Here is a 22658-nt window from a genome sequence, read left to right as displayed (position 1 = left end):
GTGGTCCCATCACAGGTGTAGGGCAGGATTCCATAATTCAGTTTGTATCTCACTGCTTCTGAGTTTATTTATCTCTCAGTGTACGCAGCCAGCATCTGCAAATTCATAGTCACTTTCTCAACATTGACATTTTTTGGGTGGTGGATGTTCACGTCCGAGGCTGACAATGGGAGCCCAGCAAAGTCAAAATGTTCTTACAGTGTTACTGAAATGTTTGTTTCCCCCCCGCCCCCCCTATGTTATAACATCAGGACAACATTGTGAGAACAGGTTTTGTGTGAGCTGGGGGAGCAGGAGTGGGACGGGGACCGGGGGCGGGGCGGGGCAGGGATCGAGGGCGGGGCGGGGACCGGGGGCAGGGCTGTAATTGGTTTCTCCGGAGGGCCCTCTCAGCTGTGACGGGTCGGATTACACGGGGCTCTGAGGGGAACTGGCCCGTGAACGGGAGATCACAGCGGAGGAGGCAGACGGCCGGTTTGAGCAGAGCCCTCCGCCCCCCCGTCCCGTGACCTTGACAAAGGAAATCAATTCTGCATTATTATGCGCACGGGGCAGAGGCACAGGTGACTGCACCGCTCTCCTCCCACCCGCCGGACGCCATTTTACATGTCTGCGCTGTGTGTGCAGGCATCATAATCACTGCTACAGAAATGGGAAAACACTAAATAAAAATGATGGGTGCCCTATGCGCAAATACGCACGTATATATGGGTACATTAAAGGAGGTGTGAGTTTCATATCATGAGGTTTTTATCCCTGTTTGGGTTTTTTTAGCAACCCACAGGCACATTTTAAAGCGTGAAAATGTATCGCAAATGTCCTGCACTCTAAGGAGGATGGATGAAATAATGAGATTTATTCAGCAAACGGTTATTTTAAGCCAGGTTTGTTATCTCGGTCTGGCTCATTTAAGACTCGCCAGGCCTCTCGAGGGTCACCACTTTTACGTAGGAGTGTGGGCTCTTTCTCATGAATTATTTTCAGCATCAACGGTTTCTTCAAGTAACGGGGCGGAAGTTAATGAATCAACATGAACACTGGACACTTCCACTACCTTTGAGTTTGTTTTCATCAGTACAGCTCACATATTTATGCACTTAATGTGCGTCGCTTTGAATAAAACGTCTGCCAAATGAATGTAATGCATGTGTGTGTGTGTATATATATATATATATGTAGGCTATATACTGTACATATATAATGTATGTAATGTATATTAGAGAGAAGACATTTTGAAACACGAAACAATTATTTCCACATAATTTACAAATGGAAAATAGAGGAATTATTATAAGAACATAATATAATAAAACCTGCTGCACTCAATGTATACACTGGCCTCTTAACCAACAAAAAAAATTGTGTGTGGGTGTAAAAGTGAATTATTATAGAAATGACTGCCACAATGGCAGAAATATCTACTTGTAATCAAGATGCAGGCTTATATCTTGGATGTACTGCGTACTGCAATTTTACCTTCGAACATGAGGGTCAGCCTGAATTAATTCAGTCCATACCCAGATGATTTAATGGGTTATTATTCACCTTTAAGCTAATTAAAGCACTCTAGATGTGGCCATTGCCCTAGCGAATAAACATTGTAATATATTTCTAATCCCAGTTTCATTATGGTTCTCTGAGTTTGGGCTATATGCAGGCATGGTGCATTGAGCATTTGACTAGTTTCCCTGTCTTTCAAACATGGGAGAGTCTTTCCATATGGCCCAGACCCCTGCTGGATTTAGCTTCAGAGAAAATAATTCAGTTTACGCCATTGGTCAGTGCTTCTCATTTGTGTGGGAGAGCCTTGCTTCAAGCCGATCGACGAAAAAGGCATCCAGTAGCAGGGTCACAACTTTTCTTTTTTTCTTTTTTTTTTACAGATTAACAAAACTTTCAAGCTCCTATCTGAGTTTATCGCTACAACTAAGCAAGGACTCTGGTATTTTCAGCCCGCAAGAACTGATCTAGAATTAGCTTGGTCATAACCCTAACTCTGAATATTAAAGGGGAATATAATCAAGGGTGATCTAGAGTCGCGCTGGGGGATGGAATCCGTCTGCTACGCTGTGAAGAGGAGCTTCTTCTGAATTCAGTGAGGGTAAACATTATAACTGCTATTTGGACAGATCAATCAAATGAAGGACGTAGGGCAGGGAGTAGTGTTCCTCTCTCAGTTGGAGACTGATTACTGAAGCCCCATATGCACAGCGCAGATCTCCTTATTTTAATCAACTGATTCTGCATGGCGCGCACACACACACACTTAATCTGGAAGAACAGAGCAGGAAGAGGGGGCTTTGAATTCTACCAGACAGATGATTCACTGAAGTCTACCCAGGATGCACTTCACCAGCTTCTGGAATGTTTTGTTGTCTTGCTTTGCAGCTTAATGCCCCCCACGCCCCCCCCCCCCCCCCCAAACACGATGTCAGAGTTTGATGCAGCAGGGCTCCAGGGGACTTACCCTGGCCCGAATGTGCTGAGGCCTGGTCGCGTGCTCACGACTTGCTGAAGCAAACAGTTTCTGACACAGCGGCCCACGTGGCCCCAGAAGGGTCTCGGTGACTGACGGTGGTGACGGGTGCAGCTCACCCGACAGGTCAAAGGTCATGCGGAGGTCACATAAATTCAGTTCGTTCACATTTCCGGACTGTGTCGTTTTTGTTTTCTCTTATTTTCCCGGGATACCTCCTCTCGAGCATCGTCCCATGGGGCCATTTTGCACGGAAGAGGGTGTGCAGGTTAAGTTTAACCTGCTTGCAAATGGGACCGGCCTCAAACGTTTCCTTTGAAGCTCGCGTGATAGTCACGGCAGTTTTACTCCGCGGGTTTTTCCCACGCTCGCTGCTTGTGCAGTTCATCCTGATTGCGGTCGTCTTTCAGAGAGGAAGTGATGCGTTCCAGCGTCGCCCGCTGCAGCGAATGCCCAAAATAACTGATCGTTAAACTGAAACGGAACCCACAATCTAATTTTCGGAAACGTTGGCAGTTGTCTAATTGAACGCGCCACGTCCAAATGGCGGTTGGACGTAATTTGATTAAAGTCGGCCCGTAACTGAAAAGGCTGTTGTGGTGCAGAGGCTCTATGACATCATTAACAATCGCCAAGAAGTGGAACGCTGCAGTAAAGGTCCATGAAGTGAGAGAAGGGGGCGTAAGATAGCGGAGTCTCCGGTGGAATTATGGTGATTGCGCCGAAGGTTCCTGACCTGTAGCTCACTGGTGAATGTAATAATGGGCAACTAGCTTGCCTGCACTGCAGTGGGAAATTATACTGATGGTTCAGCAGTGAGTGGGTTCATCTTTAATTTTGTAATGTGTTTCTCGGGCCTTGGCAGACTGCTTGGCAGTGTTGTGAAACTTTTTTGATGTTGGGTTTTTTTGCTAAGGTGGCTGTTGTGTATCCCACACATATCTTAAATATTTGCCAGAGTTGCAGGATTCTCAATTAAATCGATGGGCTTTTAACTTATAATCCCCATCACACGATTACAGACAGGGAGCCAAAAAAAAAATGCAAGCAGCACATTATGTGTACATTACTTAATTATAAGTGACTTAAAGGCTGTTGGGCCACCATGGGTGGGCAGCATGGCTTGTATGTGTGAAAGCAGAGTCAACCTGTGTCTGAAATTCTGCATGAAAACTACAGCACTGCTCTTCCTCGAGAAAGGCAATTGATTCTTGCTCATCTGATGCGAAGTGGAAACGCTGTCTCGGTTTTCATTCCAGAGTAGCCCACGGATGCTCAGTTGGGTTCAGATGACATATGATATCTCTTATGTAAGGATAATGTTGGTGCTGTGCTGATTTAAAAAAAAACCAAGAGGTGACTATGTGGGGGTTTGGGTTTGTGTATTTTAGTCATTCTGGAAGTTCACAAAACCAAAGAAAAAAAATTACACTTTTGTGAGTCGTAGTTAATTTGACGGAATTCACTTTGAAGTGTGCTTGCAAGTGGACTCCACCTCCCATCGACCCCTGCTGTAGTTGCCTACTGAACGTACCCCTGGTCTTTGTAGTGGCTTCGCTCTGGTTTGTATCAGGCTAAGGCAAGGGCAGCGCACGCAGGCAGGAGCTCTACGGGCGGACGGCCGTCTGGAATGTTCTAGAACCTCACTGAGTTCCGCCATCCGTGAAGATCCAGCCAGACGCTCCTCCCGCTGGGGGCACGAGCAGCGGTCCAGACGGCGTTTAGCGGCTCTCTCACGAACACGGCGCCCCCGTGGCGGGCAGGCAGGCGGGCAGACTGGCGGGCAGACGGGCAGACGTGCCATATGATCCAGCTCTAGACCGTGAGCGTGCCAAGTTCAGCGCTCAACGCGAGGTCCGCCTGGCGAGAGCTGCCGTTTGGATCCCTGAGCTGCGGTGTGCATCATTAAACGCGCTGGCGTGGTACTGCCTCGCCGCAGGTGTTCATGAAGACTCTTACTTTCTCTTTTTCTTCTTCCCCCGCTGCTTGAAGAATGGAGTTTTCTGGGAGCTGTTAAATTCCTGTGAAATTTGGGGTGGTGTCGATTGTGAGCGGCAGTTTCCCCCGTGTCAACGCGTGTATTTCCAGAAGCTTCTGCACACTCCCAGAGAGGCAGAGGAGTGGCTAGCGCAGGGCACTGCTTCTTGTTAAAGGGTCACAAAAGCAAGCTGTGTAAATTCTTGAGTCTTGCCTCAAATTTAAGATTATTATTTCTAATTGCTGAAATGCAAATCGGGGGCCTGCTCCTTCTGTTCCATATTTTGCCTTATGGTGACGCAAGCTTGTGAGCGGCCTCTTGGGACAAGCTTCGCCAGTAGTACCAGACGCTTCCCTGGACATTATCCGAGCCCCTCTCTGCGGAATTAATCTGTTCCGTTCAGTTTCTCCCAGAAGCCTTTGTTCCGGAGCTCTTTGTCTCGCTGTGAGGCGTTTGGCGGGAGAACGGAGCGCGTCCGAAATCTCAGGTGAGCTGTTTCTACGCGTGGCAGCGGGGTGACGTCGCCCCGCGCCCTGTATGAGGACGCTTTTGTTTGGGGTTTTTTTGGAGGACTGCCAGGGAGGTGGAGACGCAGGGGCGTGCTGGAACACGCTGTGGGGGGCTGAGAGGACCCGCGGCCTGAGCGACCTGCCCTGACTGCCAAATCCGTTTAGTTCAGGTGGCCTACACACAAAAAATAAGTAAAATAGTAAAATAAAACTATTTCTTTCACACCTTGCTAACAGGGTTTTATTAGTCAGGATTATATCTGATATAACCCTGACTATATTAGTCAGGATTACATTAGATATACTTTTATAATATAGTAAATATGATAGTTTTAAGGATGTTGAGCCAGTTTGCCAAACAGGCTTCACAAAGTGTGGCTGCATTTGCAGGCTCTGGCTGAACGATGAAGACCTGATGTGCTGTCCTCCCTCTGCTTTATCAAGTCTTGCTTTGCGGTAAATTTTGGTTTTAAAATAATTTGATGTGTGACCACGCAACCAGGCAACATTTTGCTGTGGCACAGAGCCATAATGTAAAAGAAGGCGGAAACTACTGTGACATCATAATGCGTGGAATCCTTGCTCTGTATTGCCCACCCCTACACCGCAGCTGTGTGGGGGCTACAGGTGATTACACAGTCATCTGATTGGACAGAATTGCGGTCAGTGGCCAAGCGACAGCCAGCGCTAACGAACAATGGGTGACCTCTGACCTGACACGCGTCGTTCCCCTGGATACGTCTCTGCTGCGTTTATCCCTCTCCCTGGCCACCAGTCGCCAAATCCAGACACCGCTCAGCTCTCAGACATCAAAGCTGTTCTTTGAATAAACAATTCAAAACGTGCTTTTGTAGCATAAATGAATGAACAACTGTGGCTAATTATGCAAATAAAACTTGGTTTAAAAAAAAAAAAAAAAATATTATTATTATTTTTTTTTTTTAATATGCTGCATGCAACAGCCGCTTTTTGTTTGGATTTTCCGTGCTGTTTAAACAAGAACAAAAAAAAAAAGGACTCTCCGTCTCCATGGAGACGGGCCAGTTTGTCAGCCCCGATGCGTTCCGCGCTCCCCTTCCGGCACTTCCTGCGCGGGGAGGAAGAGGGAATATCGATTTGAGCGCCGCTCCTCGGTACGGCAGTTCCGGTGCGAGGGGCTGGCAGCCGTCTGTCTGTGGGGCTTTCAGACGAGCGGAGCTCTGCTGGTCCAGCGATATCAGCCCTCTCCCCCCGTCCCGTACCCACAGGTCTGGGGCTGTCTGAACCCCCTCCGGCTCGCTGGTCAGACTGTCATTCCAAGAGCCGGGATTAACCCCCCCCCCCCTCCTCCTCCTCCTCCTCCTCCTCCTCCTCCTCCCCCCACGCACAGCCACATGTGCATGTGGGACAGACAAAGGAAGGAAGCACGGGTGTATTTATGTGTGTATTTATTTACGTGGCGGTGGAGAGGTGAACGAGCACCGCAGAGAAAGACGAAGCCAATGCGTGCTTTTGATCGCCACACGTTTAGAGGATGTGTTTCTCAAACGCTCCAGCTTTCTCTCTGAATTAGCCGTAGCGTGCGCCAATTAGCCCCTGCCTCTCAGAACAGAAACGGGGGGGGGGATCCAGGAAATGGCTTGTCGAGCTTGCATATCAGAACGAATCGCGTAAATCTGAACATAATCTGCAGGTGTGTGCACTTGTGTGCGTGGGTGTGTGTGCGTGTGTGTGTGCATGTGCGGGTGCGTGTGCATGTGTGTGTGTGTGCGTATGTGTGTGTGTGTGTGTGTTATTTGTGCTCCTGATAACTGGCAGCTGACATAATGAGGCGGGACGGATTAGCAGACTGTGAGGCTCGCTGTCATTGTCAGGTTTGTTTATCTTTTTTCCCTGAGGGCCTCGTCGTTTTCGAGGGTGGGCGGGGGGATGGGGAGGGGGATGGGTGTGGGGGGGGGGAGGGGCGCTCTGGGGGCGGACAGAGGCTTGATCGAGGTTCAGCGGAGCAGATGATTGCAGTTCAAAGGCTACGGTGTCAGACGCTTGAGCTAACACATATTTCCTGCCCATTACCATTATTAGCAGATCAGACCATTTCTTGCGGTGCTGCTGCAGTGTCGGGGGGGGGGGGGGTGGGGGGGTGCATTTGACCCGTTAGGCGCTCCGCTCCGATGCACTCGCGGGAGATTTACACTGCCCCCCCCCCCCCAGCACCCCCCCACTACAATCGAATTATGAGGCAGAGCCTCGGAATTCTGCAATTTGCCTCTGGAAGCGAGAAACGCGTTAGCATCCCCACCCCCTCCCCTGCACTCCATCCCCTCTTCATTCTCTCTCTCCTTCTCCCCCTCTCCTCTCTCTCTCTCTCTCTCTCTCCCCCCTTCTCCTCCTCCCCTCCCTTCCCCTCTGGAATGGAATGACTGTGTGAAGGAGGGAGGACTGCGAGTCAGAGAGAGAGAGAGAGAGAGCGAGCTAGAGAGAGAGAGAGAGAGGGAGGAGTAGAGGAAGACCAACACGCACACACACAGACACGCGCACACACACACGGCTCTCGTAGTAAAAAGCCCAGCTCTGAGATTCTGGCTGCCAGCTCCTTTGAACTTTCGTCTGTTCGGCGCGGGGAGAGAAGCTGCGTCCGCCCGGTTCTCCTCCACCCTGCCGCGCTCAGCGGTAGCCTGGCTAGCGGCGCGGCGGCTCACACGGACCAGCGCGTGTAAGTGAGGACACGGCGAATCGCGGCGGAGCGCGAAACACGGGCGTCTGCGCTGCGCCCCGGAGCTGCGGGTCAGAGGAGGCGGCGTGGGGGGGGAGGGGGCGGGGGGAGGGGGGGGGACACCTGACACGTCCGTCCGCTCAGCTCCCCTGCCGCCGCGTGCGTCGCCGGGGGTGGACTAGAGCTCCGGGAGGAGGAGACGGACACACACACACACACACGCGCGCGCGCAGACGCACGCGCTCTCTGTCTGCGCTCCGCTCCGCCGCCGCTGCCAGCAGAACCTCCGGCGGCGCCGGACCGCGCGGACGCTCGCTATGGAGCGCTTCCTGGGCTTCGTCAGGCAGATCAGGTGGTCTCGGCGGCGGAAGGGGAAGAAGTACCGACCGGAGGAGGATTACCACGAGGGCTACGAGGACGTGTACTACTACACCTCCCAGCACCTGCACCGTGAGTACTGAGGGAGAGAGGGGGGAGAGAGGGAGAGAGGGGGAGAGAGGGGGAGGACGTGTACTACTACACCTCCCAGCACCTGCACCGTGAGTACTGAGGGAGAGAGGGAGAGAGGGGGAGAGAGGGAGAGAGGGAGAGAGGGAGAGAGAGGGGGAGGACGTGTACTACTACACCTCCCAGCACCTGCACCGTGAGTACTGAGGGAGGGGGGGGGAGAGAGAGGGGGAGGACGTGTACTACTACACCTCCCAGCACCTGCACCGTGAGTACTGAGGGAGAGAGGGGGAGAGAGGGAGAGAGAGGGGGAGGACGGACACACACTCCAGCACCTGCACCGTGAGTACTGAGGGAGAGAGGGGGGGGAGAGGAGAGAGGGGAGGGGGAGAGTGATACTACACCCAGCACCGCACCGTGAGTATGAGGGAGGGAGAGAGGGAGAGGAGTGGGAGAGGGGGAGAGAGGAGAGGAGTGGGAGAGAGTGGGGAGAGGGAGAGAGGGGAGAGGGGGGGGGGGAGGGTGGGAAAAGGGTGTGGAGTGAGGGTGGAGCGGGAGAGTTGGGAGAGTGGGGGGGGTTGCCTGGCAAACCCTCTTGTGTCGTGGCAGCTGTGGCGTAGATCTGGGCGTGTTGGGGCGGTCGGGGGTGTGCTGATACGAGCTGCAGCCTGGCCCGTGTGACAGACGCTCGTGTGTGTGTGTGTGCCGTGTGTGTGTGTGTGAGCTCGCGATCGCCACAAAGGGGAGGTGCGGTCAGCTCTCCGCGGCGGTTTGGGAAGGGGCTCCGCTCGCCCACGTGACAGCGCCCCGGTCCAGTCCAGGCAAATTAAGCCGGGGGGGCCGGGGGCGTTCCTGCCCACAGGTGTAGAGCGTCCTCCCCCCCCCCCCCCGCATGTGAGCAGAGCTAGCGTAGCGCGAGCGTGCTACCTAGCGCTCACCGCGTGGAAACTCCACCCTTCCGTCTGGCTCTCAGCTCTTTGTCCGCGGGTCCTCGTCCTCGCAGGGGCTTCTGGGAGCCTCTTCAGCAGGCCTGACCTGCAAAGTACCGCCAACAGCCCCGCGGCGGTCCTGGCTCCCTGACCCCCCACCCGAATCCCCACATCCCCCTAAACCAGGGGGGTCCAGTCCTATCTGAAACGGCTGGTGGGGGTGCAGGCTTCTGTTTTAACCCATGCACTACAGCACCTGACTGAATTGTTTTGTGCTAATCCTGGTCCTGATCAATCGATCCCGACCCGGATAGGTACAGTCAGGTATTGTAGTGCTGTGGCTAAAACAAAAAAACCTGCACCCCTGCTGGCCCTCTTTGGATAAGCCAGGACCCCCCCGCCTCACCCCCCCGCTCTGAACGTTCCGCATGGCGGCGGCGGCAGGTGAGCGCGAGCAGGTGAGAGTGAGCCTGCCTTTCCACCATTAATAATTTAGCGGGGCACTGAACCCTGGCGGGATCGTCTTATGCGTTCCCAACCCTCCCCTCCCCCCCACCCCCTCTTCCCACCCTGCCGCAGACCGCGGGACAGAGACTGTGAGGCTGTGGGGGTGGGGGGGGGGGTTCTGGTGTGTAAATTTGGGGCTGCCCTGCTGTCCTTCCTCACGCCGCGCTCTGGAGCCGCGTGTCTCTCTCTCTCCGAGCCGCGCGTCTCTCTCTCTCCGAGCCGCGCGTCTCTCTCTCTCCGAGCCGCGGTGCTCCGACCCGAGCGCCCGAACGCGCCGCGCAGCCGCGGTACGACCGCGCCGAGCGGACGCCAGGATCGCTAACCGGGCTAACGGCGGCTCGATGTCCGTCGCGGGCTCTCACGCGGACGTAGCGCTCTCTCACTCTCTCTCACAGACACACACTCAGCCTCCTCTGCAGCGCATTTCAGCGCTCAGCGCTGCTGATGTCATTTCTGTAGGGTTACAGCTCTTAACGTGTTTAAAGAAAGGCTGTCATTCGAGGGGCTTTTTTGAATGAGCATGTGGGCTACTCAGCTGGGTTCCGCGTGTCACTGTGATGTCACTGTCAGAGATTCTGGACCGGTGATTGGATGAGCAGAGGTTACGGGCTGTCGTTTCTGTCCCTCCGTCTGTCTACAAATGGTTGGCTGTTGCACAGACCGTGTGCGCACGCACTCTCCCGGCAGCCAGAATCTCGCCACTGTAGACTTTAGCATGCATGTGCACGGGCGCATAAATCGCGCAGCTTGAGTTCACACGGAGAAGCGAAAGAGCGGTTCGGCCCCCGCGGAGTCACTGCCTGCGTGACTGCGTCGTTTTGCGTGAGTCACTGGGCACGCAGACGCACACGGCGCGCTGAAAATGCGCATTACAAACGGGCTTAATTATGACCCTTTTCTCCCACTCTCACTCCTTCCATTCGCCCTGGCCCGAGGACTCGCCCCTGGAGCAGGCCAATGGCATTTCACCACATAATTACACCTGGACGTTTTCTGAGCGTTCATGAGAAAATATGTTGTTATTATTTTCTTTTTCGTTGTTGTTGTTGTTGTAAACCAACATGCCTGTCTCAATCCTCTCCAGCAGAAATTGAAAGGGATCCTCGGGCTAATTAACTTGTCGAGATTTTTCTCCCAGTGGGATGAACCCTGAAAATGTCAAACGCACCGTTGTGTGGACACTGTGCTCTCCCTCTCTGCGTCGGTGGTGAATAATTCAGAGGGCCGGGTAGTGTTCTGGCTCCAGTAATGGCCATCGCTGTGTTAGGTCCGTGTTCTGCGTTTTAGCCGTGTTTCCTCTTCACCTAGCAGGCAGCGTGCTTCATCTGCAGCGCATGCTGTATTTTGATAGGTTGGACTTGAATATATACCTACCCATTCTCCATGCTTTTGAGAAACCGGACATTCTACTTTGATGTGGCCTCAGCCAATCAGAAGAACAGCTTTTGAAAAAAAAAACTGGACATTCTGCTGTGATGTGGTTTCAGCCAATCAGAAGAACTGCTTTTGAGAAACTGGACATTCTACTGTGATGTGGCCTCAGCCAATCAGAAGGCTTGAGGCAAAGACAAGGAGCTCTGTGAAAACTGGTGATGGAATAATATTAATATTAATATTTAATATCTATTAATAATTGAGCGTCTGTGGCTCTGGTATTCTAATGGCAATAGCGACTTTTTTCCCCCTTTGTAAATGTGCAGTGATAACAGTGCTGGTTGTTTTGGGGGCAGGAAAGGTTATGAAAAAGAAAAAAAAAATCTTTTATGAGCAAGGTCAACGGTGAAGGGCCTGATTATCTTTTCAAGGTGGCATAGTCACAATTGATGCAGCGTCACCAATAGCCTCAATATGTCATATTTCATTGGAGTAGACATTGCAATAGATTTCTTCAACAAACCCAGAGGTGTATTACAGGAATACCCCGCAAACGTATTTTATGTATTTAATATTTCGTATGCAAATTACTTGGATTCTAATAAACACTCAAAGCTCCGCTGCAGCCTTTCAGTTGTGAAAGAAATATATATATATATATTTTAACCAGCTGTGAAATTTATTTTTGTCTTTTTTTTCATATTTTAGGTTATGTAATAAAGAAAAAATGAAAAGCAGCAATGCCTGCTGGAAAATAGCAACAAAAATCACCGCCAATTTTTACCTGCAAATTTTAACAGTTAAAGAAAAATTTTTTTTTTGACAATCAATGTACTTACTTCCTGTGCACAAAAACCAAACTGTGTTTTTAAATAAATATATAATAATATGTTATAATTTAACTGTGAGCCAAAATTAAGGTTCGGCGTCTGTTCCCCCCCCCCCCAAACCTAATCTTCCCCTCTTCTGCCTGGGACCCAAAATCAAACTGTTCCTCTTAACCGAAATTTTTTTTTTTTTAAGTGGTAATATTATCCTTCTCCATTCCTCTTTATGAAGCAGGCTCATGACATTAAGGAAGAATGGCGGTTTTAACCCGAGTGGAGTCTGCGGCCCGGCGCTGTCGTAAAAGCGTAATGACTCAGATAATGTGCAGAGCCCACTCCGCCATTCTGACGCGTTTCAGCAGAGCGCAGCGGCGCGTTTTACACGCCCCGGAGTCGAGAGCGCTCCTAAAGACCGGCCGAAGAGCGGGGGCAGCGGCTCGATTAAGAGGCCCGCTCGGCAGGGACGCCTGGAACGGGGCGAAGGGAAGAGACTGAGAGAGCGTCACAAACCAAGCTTTGAGTTTCAGCACCTGGAGAACTGACTCTGCTCCTACAGAGGGGGCTGCTGTACATAACCAGACTGCGTAGATTGTTACTATACATTTGCCAACTTATGCAAAAAAAAATTTTTTTAATTTAAAAAAAAGAGAGAAGACGCTGGAGTGCTAGACTTTTGTGACTGTACACAGCAAGGGCTCCTGGGAAATTGTTCAAACGGAGAATGCATGGATGTGAAACGTTTGTGTTAAAGGCGCTATAAAGCTTTAAAAAAGCGCTACGGGTGCTGAACTACTGAGCGCCAAAGCTGGCGATGGGGGGGGGGTGTTATAATCGGGTCAGATTCTCCCCACAGCGCGCGCGGACTGACGCCGTCGAACGTTCGGGGTTCCCAAAGAGAAAGCGTTCCGTCTCTAAAATGAGCGGTACCCCCCCCCCCCCTTATCCCCCCCCCGCGGCTGTGGGACATTGTCTTGGTACCGCTCCCGTAATCACCGGAATGGCACGGTTCCCAAATAAAAATGAGAAAGTAAACATGATGTACGGCGCGCTGGCGCAGCTGCAAGTGCAGCCAAGATAGCGCCTTTAATTGGGGTGCGTTTCGTTTTTTATTTGGGTGCAGCGTGTTTGCTTTTTAAATCACTGCTAAACCGTGTTGTGGCCAGTTGGGATTAAAAAAAAAAAAAAAAAACTATAAGCAGTAAAGGAATTGCATTTGTACAAATCTCATTTGGGGTATTAAAATGGCCCACATTCCTAAGAAGATGGGTACTTATTTTGAAATCATGGGTCTTGGGCCCTGTGGACAAAACCCTGGCTTTATGACTTTAGCTAATGATAGTGAGGAATCCTCAGTGGTGAGATATGGGCCTCTGGCTTCATCACACAGGAGATGGGCGTGTCTAGGTTGGGGTGGGCGTGTCTATGTCAGGGTGGGTGTGTCTAGGTCAGGGTGGGCGTGTCTAGGTCAGGGTGGGCGTGTCTATGTCAGGGTGGGTGTGTCTAGGTCGGAGTGGGCGTGTCTATGTCAGGTTTCCTCAGGTTACTGCTGCATTAGCTCCAGCCATCCGGACAAATGCACACAGCTGGCAGCGTAATCGCATATGAGGTGGCTAGTTATTGGCAGTCATGATACGCCAATTCATTAGACGCTAACGCAGAACTTCTTCCATTGATTATTCGGATCAGCAATTACATTGTCCAGTCAAGACCACAAACGGGACTTGTACAGATTATTTGAAAACCAGACATCTGGCAACTCTAACACTCCTGCCTGCTTTATAGTCCTGGGTGGTCTGTACTGTGGGATGTAAGTCATTACTTGAGTGAGTGAGTGAATCCGTGTGTCCCACGTATGCAGGTAGCTCAATGACATCACAATGTGGAGTACTACCATTCACAAATCTGAGGTGGTTATCCACAGTTATTGATTGGCACCATAAAGCACCAATCACGCAGCTGTATTTCAGCGCTGGAAAGCGTGTTACTGTATGCATCGTGTAAAGAGGCCATTTCCCTCGGCCGATTCCCCGGAGTTGTTTACAGTGTTAAGAGCGTTATTTCCATCGCGGCGACTCTTTCAGCTCCCCAGGTCTGTGGCCTGGAGCGGCGGCGCTGAATAGCGATGCTCAGCGTAGCGCAGCTCAGCGTAGCGATGCTCAGCGTAGCGCAGCTCAGCGTAGCGCAGCACCGATTCACCCCCGAAGCGCAGTGTGTGTTTTCAGCGTCTGCATCCCTGCCCCCCCTCCCCCTCCCCCCCCCCCCCTCCCCAACCCATTTTTGCTCGACCACAATAGATCTCCATCCCAGCCACTGTGCCAGAAATGGTGTCTGCTAACAGCAAAAATTGCATTTTCGCCGAACAGCCCCCCCATTTAGAGTAGCCGCAAGCGTACGTGTCTGCTGTCGATTGTGCTGCTGAGGAATATGCCTCAGACGGTAATTACGCTGAAGCAGAGTATCCCCCCCCCCGGCCCCCGCCCCCACCCGCCCCCTCCCGCGAGCGACGCGCCACTTCAGCCCGACCGAATGCGTTTGGACTGCTCCCCGGGGCCTGGGCTTCCACGTTGACCCGGCCCGATGTTAAATTGGGGTCAACAAATTTTCTTGGGGCGGCGGCCAGTGCTTCAGAGATGTGAGGGCCTCTCGTAGCAACGCGGCAAAACCGTAGCACAGGAAGTGATGTCGTGGCCCTGCCAAGAGGAGCAGTGGAGCGTCTGCTCCCCTGAGGCGGGACGGGTCCCCTGACAGGGGGCTCCTGCCACACAGTAATCCATTAGGGCTGTAAAACACTGTAAACGATGTAGAGAAGAGACACCGAAGCAGCGTGAGGCGGAACACAAAAATGACCCTGTAGCCGAGCCACATTAGCCTGAGCCCAGGATCTCTGTGGGCCTTTAGCCTAGCCACATTAGCCTGAGCCCAGGATCTCTGTGGGCCTTTAGCCTAGCCACATTAGCCTGAGCCCAGGATCTCTGTGGGCCTTTAGCCTAGCCACATTAGCCTGAGCCCAGGATCTCTGTGGGCCTTTAGCCTAGCCACATTAGCCTGAGCCCAGGATCTCTGTGGGCCTTTAGCCTAGCCACATTAGCCTGAGCCCAGGATCTCTGTGGGCCTTTAGCCTAGCCACATTAGCCTGAGCCCAGGATCTCTGTGGGCCTTTAGCCTAGCCACATTAGCCTGAGCCCGGATCTCTGTGGGCCTTTAGCCTAGCCACATTAGCCTGAGCCCAGGATCTCTGTGGGCCTTTAGCCTAGCCACATTAGCCTGAGCCCAGGATCTCTTTGGGCCTTTAGCCTAGCCACATTAGCCTGAGCCCAGGATCTCTGTGGGCCTTTAGCCTAGCCACATTAGCCTGAGCCCAGGATCTCTGTGGGCCTTTAGCCTAGCCACATTAGCCTGAGCCCGGGATCTCAGTGGGCCTTTAGCCTAGCCACATTAGCCTGAGCCTGGGATCTCTGTGGGCCTTTAGCCTAGCCACATTAGCCTGAGCCCAGGATCTCTGTGGGCCTTTAGCCTAGCCACATTAGCCTGAGCCCAGGATCTCTGTGGGCCTTTAGCCTAGCCACATTAGCCTGAGCCCGGGATCTCTGTGGGCCTTTAGCCTAGCCACATTAGCCTGAGCCCAGGATCTCTGTGGGCCTTTAGCCTAGCCACATTAGCTTGAGCTCGGGATCTCTGTGGGCCTTTAGCCTAGCCACATTAGCCTGAGCCCAGGATCTCTGTGGGCTAGCAGCTGTCCAAGGACAGTATTTTCCAGCAAAGCTTGTTCCAGGATTCGCCTTGACGGCACTACAGCCTTAAACTAAAATTTGGTTTTATGCTTGTGTTGTTCTAAGGCTTTATCAGGCCAGATGTCTACACCAGCCGTAAAGTCAGGGTCCGACCCATCGTTTGGTTGTAAGTGAAGTACAGATCCGATCTCTGTTCCCCCCCCCCCCCAACCCGCCCCCCCGGGGTCCTTGTTTGGGAGTCGCACCATGCCAACATTGCTTTGCGCCCGTCTGAGTCATCCGGGCTTCACAGCAGCTAGAGCAGTGCCTTCACCACTGAGGCAGCTGCACATGGCATTAATCACCCCAATCTCATTATCATCTCATAACCTTCACATTCTATCCCTTCTTATTACCAGCAGCAGGAAATCAGAGTTGTGCTCCTGTTGCCGTCAGCTGAGGATAAATTCATATTACATTTTATTTTTTTTTTTTCCACTTCCTCATCGAGCACCAATTCATTGAGGCAGAGTATTCATCGCACTCTCTGATTGGAAGGATTACGCAACAGCCAATAGGATGATTTGCACAGATGCTATTTGATGATATACTGCATGTGACTGCGGATCACTGTGCATACTGATGTGCAGCTGTTATTTGTTACATTTGGGTGATTAAAACAAAAAAAAAAAAAAACAATGTACATATAACGTGATTAAGAATTAAATCATTCTGGATTTTTGTCATAGCAGAGCATTAAGAGAGCAGCAATGTCATATTCTGTTTCGGACGGCTTGAGATCTTTTGCGAAATCCAGTCACAATCAGTTGTTGAACATCTAATCACGTGAATATCCATATGGCTCCTGGGTGGTTGAGATTCCAGCATTCACTTTTCAAGACCTTACCTTGCCTCCATCTTGGGCTAATCAAGGGCATGCAGTTGTCTGCCATGCACATCTACTGTGTATCTGTCAATCATTTCCCCCTTAAAATGCACCGGAATTGGCAGGTCCACCAGGGACGAGTCAGGGACCAGACCTACAGATTAGTATCTAAACGATCTTTGCAGTTTAAACCACTGCTGTTGTTATCCTCTTGCTTTAAAGTTTCCCTCTGTGTGTACAGACAGACTACACCTCCTGATGGCTTAGGCATCACCGGGCATTAGTGCAGCTTGGATGCGCAGACCCTGGCCGCTAGCGTCATGAGGCTACGTAATTTCCTAGCGCTGTTTTCAGTTCTGTATCTTGCCATAATCTTACTGGTTTTACCGCTGTGACCACCTCAGGAAACTCTCCACGTTTTCTTTGATGTGTTTTTTTTTTTTTTTCTGAAAAACTGTGGAAATAGGATGGAAACGGTGTGTCAAGGCGCTGAGAAGGAGAAGAGCTTTGACTCGTACATTTTGAGATACAGGCCTTAACCAGGGGGCTGCTTTTTAATGACCGTCTGTGAATAAAAATTCAGCTCAGTTCTCCTTATGGAATTTTCTTGTAGAGGTGCAGTTAGCAAGCAGAATGCAAAGACTGCAGGCGCTTGTGTTGTTTGCAGATGGGAAACTCTGTGTTATGTGCTCTTGTTCTGTGGTGTCTGTGTGCCTGTGTCTGGGTCCTGTTAGGGTGCTTGTGTTGTTTGCAGATGGGGAAACTCTGTGTTATGTGCTCTTGTTCTGTGGTGTCTGTGTGCCTGTGTCTGGGTCCTGTTAGGGTGCTTGTGTTGTTTGCAGATGGGAAACTCTGTGTTATGTGCTCTTGTTCTGTGGTGTCTGTGTGCCTGTGTCTGGGTCCTGTTAGGGTGCTTGTGTTGTTTGCTGATGGGGAAACTCTGTGTTATGTGCTCTTGTTCTGTGGTGTCTGTGTGCCTGTGTCTGGGTCCTGTTAGGGTGCTTGTGTTGTTTGCAGATGGGGAAACTCTGTGTTATGTGCTCTTGTTCTGTGGTGTCTGTGCATGCCTGTGTCTGGGTCCAGTTAGGGCGCTTGTGTTGTTTGCAGATGGGAAACTCTGTGTTATGTGCTCTTGTTCTGTGGTGTCTGTGCATGCCTGTGTCTGGGTCCAGTTAGGGCGCTTGTGTTGTTTGCAGATGGGAAACTCTGTGTTATGTGCTCTTGTTCTGTGGTGTCTGTGTGCCTGTGTCTGGGTCCTGTTAGGGTGCTTGTGTTGTTTGCAGATGGGGAAACTGTGTTATGTGCTCTTGTTCTGTGGTGTCTGGGTTCTGCTGGTGGAGCTGATTGAGGACTTTACCTGAGGGCTGATGATGTGTGTTCACCTGACAGCACAAATGTTTAAAAGCCTGAAAACTCTGCAGTTTGAGAGATTCCTTTTGAGTCTCCTTTAAGAATCCTTTTCAGACTCCTTTAAGATGTTTTGCTGTCTGTTTAATTTTGTGTGGGTACTTTCCTGTTGTAGGTTGCAGGTGGTCAGACAGTTTCTTTCCTTTCTTGTTTTTAACACCATTTTAGATAGTTGGGCCAGAGTAGCAAGAGTATTTGCTGAAATTATTTGCAGTGGTGCTGGCTTAAAAATGGCAGTGATCTCAAATTGAATGAAAATACAAGATTTAAACTTTGTTGTCGCATTTGATCATGGTACATTTGTCTTCTCTGTCATTCTTTGGCAGCACGTAATGTAAACCCGTCCATATGAAGAGATGTATCTTTCTGCATCAACAGAGTTTGTGAAAGCAGGCCAGTGTCACTGGACCTCCTGTGCAGTATATGGAACAGTTTTTCACCCCCGTTCCAAAAAAAATCCCTGAGTATCAGTGCAGTTTATTTGTTCATTTAACTGTGCTGTGGGGCTTTGGAGCCAGTAATTCATGCTCTTTCGCTCTGTTCCGTGAGTAGCGAATAGCGAATGGCTCGCCACGTTCCTGTGTGAACCTCGGTCACGCAACACAGCTCCGGCAGCTTTGCCAGCTCAGCAGTGTTTCGGTGAGATGTCCTATTTCCAGGTCCACAAATCTGGGGGGGGGGGGGTGGAAGTGCTGGGGAACGGGACGGTGCAACAGAACACCGGCCGCCCCGTCTCATTTAGCATCGTTTAGCAGTAAATCTGAACCTCGCTCCTTCATTGCCCGTCTGAGACCCTGTGGGGGCTACCGGCCAAATCCACAAACGGCCCCAGCTGCAGCCAAACGAACCCAAATCAAACCGAATCAATTTTTTTTTTTTTTATTTTTATTTTTATTTTTTTTACAAATAGCCGCCACTAAAGCTGCATTACAGGGCAACAGGAGCAGGGCAGGGACACGGCCCAGATTTTGACACTAGTGACTGTGGGGCACATCCACGAACTGGAAAACTGCTGGGCTCAGCCTGCTGTAATGCATCCACGGCCTCTCTTAACATTTTACAGGGGTATCTGAAATGTGTTTCTCAAAGGGAACGGGTGGCGCTCCTGCAGGCAGCGGGAGGCAGAACTCTGAGAGCTGAAAGCTGTGGAATGAGCCCCAGGCCTTTCCAATCACACCGCACCCCGCTCTCTGCCACGCCGCCCAGCCGGAACCCGGGCACTCTGCAGAGAGCAGCTCCTGCTCTCCAGCCAGCGTCAGTGACCTTCAGGTCTGAAAACCACTCCTTGGGGGGAAAAAAAAGTGATACAAAATAGCGCAAATTTCTTGTCTGGTGAAATTTTTCACACAACCAAAAATAAATAAATAAATAAAAAGAAGTGTGTCCAGGGTGTAATTTGACGCTCTTTGTGGTCTGTCTAAGACACGCCTCCAGTCCTCACTGCTCTCTCTGTGACCAGGGGACTGCGCTGCTTTTCAAACGACCTGCTAAAGTGCTGCTACTCAGCGAGGAGGGGAAGAGGCTGGCTGAGTGAGACAGGGAGCAGTGGCCCAGTCCCCAGCCCCATCTGCAGCAGCGGAGAGCTGTAAAAGGCCTCTGCAATCAGGCTCCCAGGCTGGGCAGCCCTCCCTTCAGCCGTTCAGCAGCAGGGTGTCCTGTAATGGCTCTGCTTTTAGCCCACCCCCCCCACCGCGGTGCCTCCGATGGGGTGAGTGGAATCCCTGCTGAACCGAATGGCCAGGTTGTTCGGGCTGGGGGCGGGGGGGGCAGGGGGGGGGATAATGGCTGCTGTTTGCCTCCTCCCTGCCTCCAGCTGATGTGATAATCCCAGGAGGAGCGGGGGGGGGGGGGGGGATTCGGTCTGCCCGGGAGCCAGGCACTGAGGAGGAGAATGAGGGAGGGGTTAATGCGACAGGAAGGACGGGCCGGGGCATTGCGGCGTGGGGGCCCGGCGCGGGCTCCTCTGATTGGACGGCCCGTGCGTATTTATACCGATGGTGCCGGCCGCCGAGAGCAGCACCAGTGTGCAGAGTAATTATACGGAGCGCGGCGAGGGCTTAGCCCCGCCCCCCCCCCTTTCCCCCCCCCCACGACCCCCCCAGAGCAGAACTGCCCCACTTACACGCACAGCTACTCCACATCGCGTACGGGTGATGTGTTTAACAAAGACAGGCTTTAGGGCCCCGATGGAATCTATGCCCTGGGGGGATGGGGGGTGGGGGTGGGGGGGGTGGATGCACAGTTTAGTCTTGGATATGAACCATTTTTTGTGATTGGTACGATAAAAATCTACATCTAAAGTGCACTTTGCATTTTTTAAATGTATATAATCATCTACTGTCTGTTATCTACACACACAGCCTTCCTGTAGTACACAATAAGAAATCAGATAACGGAAATCTAGTCCGTTAAAATCAGAGCCCTGCTCAGCTAGAGGCATCGTCGTACCGTGCAGAAGTGCCACTGTGGTTAAAAAGGCCGGGAAGATTTAACAAAAGTATAAATTATAAGATTATTTTCATCAGTCATAAAAATTATTAAAACAAAAATACCTCTCCTCCCCCAGAGTTACAATGTGTTCAGGCAGTTCCATTTTTATACGTTCAAGTCAAATAATATTTTTTCCTAACATAAAATATGAATGAGATATTGCCTGGAAATTTGTTGTTTTTTTTCTGCTCAAAAACAACATGCCTAAATTAAAGATCTTCGTTTGTCCTTAACATTCATTCACAAATGAATGCAAGTTTTTTTTTTTTTCAAATATATTTTTTAAAGTTTTTTTTGGGTAATCGCAGAACTCACTGCACTATTTGTGTCACATTTCATTTTATGTCAAACTTAGAGCACAGAGTACAGGCCACAGACGCATTACCAGACTGGATTTCTCCATGTTCCTGCAAACATGTTCCTTAAAGGATTTTTTTTTTTAAAAAGCATCGAAATAGCATTGAAATATTGAGAAATGGCTATGGTATGGGTGAACTCTAAGCTACATTACTTTGCCATTACATCACATTACCAAAGAACATGCAACTTCACATGAAAATTTCCCATTTCTACCATTTAATTCTTAATTGCGGCTTTTTTTTTCTATCACAGTGCAGTGAATCAGACGGAATACGAAATGAATCCTATTTACAAAATATCCTCAATTTTTAATGTGCATCTCAAAGCTCATACGCTCATACAGAATGACAGATAAGGGGCTTCTGGGTGGCTCACCCTGTTAAAGCACTGTTCTAGTGCATGAGAAGCCCCACAGCCTGGCTTCAAAGCTGGAGCGTGTCAGTGCTGACTGTGGCTAACAGCCTCACAAGAGGGGGTGCACAGCTGGTGCCAACATCATCCAGGAAAGGGAGGGCATCACTCAGCAGGGGAGTCCAATTTTATCCAAAAAGGGATGGTGTGGGTGCAATTTTCTGTTTTAGCCACAGCGCAAAGACACGTGATTCTACGTATCACGGGCTTGATTGAAGACCGTGATTACTTAGTTAGTCCTGGTATTTGAAATTGGGAGAAAAGGGAAGGTAAAAGACAAATACAGACCACAAAAGCTCACAGTGTGGCTCTCCCAGTAAAAAACTGTAAGTAGCATCAAGTTCAGAACAAGAGGGTGAATGCAAGTTTTATCGTCATGTTAATTTTGAAATAATAATTTGCAAATTTAGCCGATGAAGACATTTTCTTCGCTCCCACTTACCATTTTACAGCCTTTCATGCCCTTTCATGTCACGGATTCAGACTTTTTGCGGATCCGACACTGTGCAATTAATTTTTTCAAATTGCATTTGCTGTTCTGTGTTTCCTTTTGATGTTTAAGTAGTCTGTTGCAGAGCACACTGTAATATGCTGTCAGTTGGGTAAATGTGTTAATTAGAATTTTATCCGTTGCAGAATCAGTACTGTATTAGTCATACACAAAACACAATGCGCCCTGTGTAAGTGAGGAATAGACTAACACACATATGATAGGCTATGCAAATTTTTTTATTGTTCTGTTGTCGGCAAATTGCTTGGAAATAATTCAGAATCTATAATCATCCCAGGCTGATTTGACACGTGTGCGTGGAAGTTCTTAAACCTGAATTATTCAAGATCCTTTCAAATAATTTAGGACTGGAGATTGATGCGCAGTATAAACACCGCACTGCCGTTTGTCTGGTGAGTGGATGCTTTAGTACCCTGCTGTAATTGTGTGTGGCACGTTTCGCCTGGCCGGGCATTTCCCTGCGCTGTCTCGGTATATCTCAGTATCACCACTTCAGCTTTATGTCAGAGCATCATTTCCTTCCTTAGGGCGGAAGGGATTTGACCTTGGAAGGTTTCACTTTTAAAGCCACCCAGAGTGCACGGGTTAATGTTAGCCATCAAAGAGTGTGATAGGCCATATAAATCAGCTTTGAGGCGGCATGCCAATCGCCAAATTTAAAAAAAAAGACAACAGTGAAGGTGTAATATGTGAATACAGCATTAATGGGATTATGAGCTCTCCTATTGACTTCGCCCGGTGGTCTGGATTAATAAAGCAAAAGATCTGATGGCAAGTTGCCCAATCACCAGAGAGAAATGAAGCCAAATGGCTTTCCCTGGACAGGTACGCTTTTTAATAAACTAAAACATTCCCCCCTCCTTGAATTTATACACTCCATATTCTTAAAAGCTCTCCCATTATGTTCTTTCAGGATGATTGAAGAGGGAAGCTGATGACACAACAAGGGCCCGTATATCGAATTAAATGCAACCTTGTAAGGATTGCACTGACAGAAGTGGCTTTTCTATTACTTGCTGCAAAAAGGAATGGACTGTGAGCCCGTGAATGAGTCATAAAATAGGCTGACTTTTTTGGCAGTATTTATAGCCCCTGAGATATGAAGGTATTTCTGGTGTATACATTGACATATATATATATATAT

At 50.1% G+C, this 22658-nt stretch overlaps 1 protein-coding gene across 13 annotated transcripts in view; it reads left to right on the top strand.

The window, feature by feature from the left end:
* Window positions 1-22658, top strand: part of LOC135258779 (glutamate receptor-interacting protein 1-like) — a 215311-nt gene that overhangs the window by 105513 nt on the left and 87140 nt on the right. For 8 of the 13 annotated variants that reach the window (XM_064342353.1, XM_064342360.1, XM_064342355.1 and 5 more), the window contains exon 1: window positions 7772-8105. The exons of 3 other annotated variants lie outside the window; for them this stretch is intronic. In XM_064342353.1, the coding sequence (XP_064198423.1) occupies window positions 7973-8105 (133 nt within the window). In that variant the 5' untranslated portion in view covers window positions 7772-7972. Of the gene's footprint in view, window positions 1-7771; window positions 8106-8339; window positions 8371-22658 lie in introns of those variants that run through there. 2 more of the 13 variants (XM_064342359.1, XM_064342357.1) reach the window with 1 other exon arrangement.

The sequence above is a fragment of the Anguilla rostrata genome, chromosome 7 (genome assembly GCF_018555375.3).
Source record: "Anguilla rostrata isolate EN2019 chromosome 7, ASM1855537v3, whole genome shotgun sequence".
Classification (NCBI taxonomy): domain Eukaryota; kingdom Metazoa; phylum Chordata; class Actinopteri; order Anguilliformes; family Anguillidae; genus Anguilla; species Anguilla rostrata.
The sequence above is the reverse complement of the archived record's forward strand: the minus strand, read 5'-3'. Positions and strand labels throughout refer to the sequence as shown.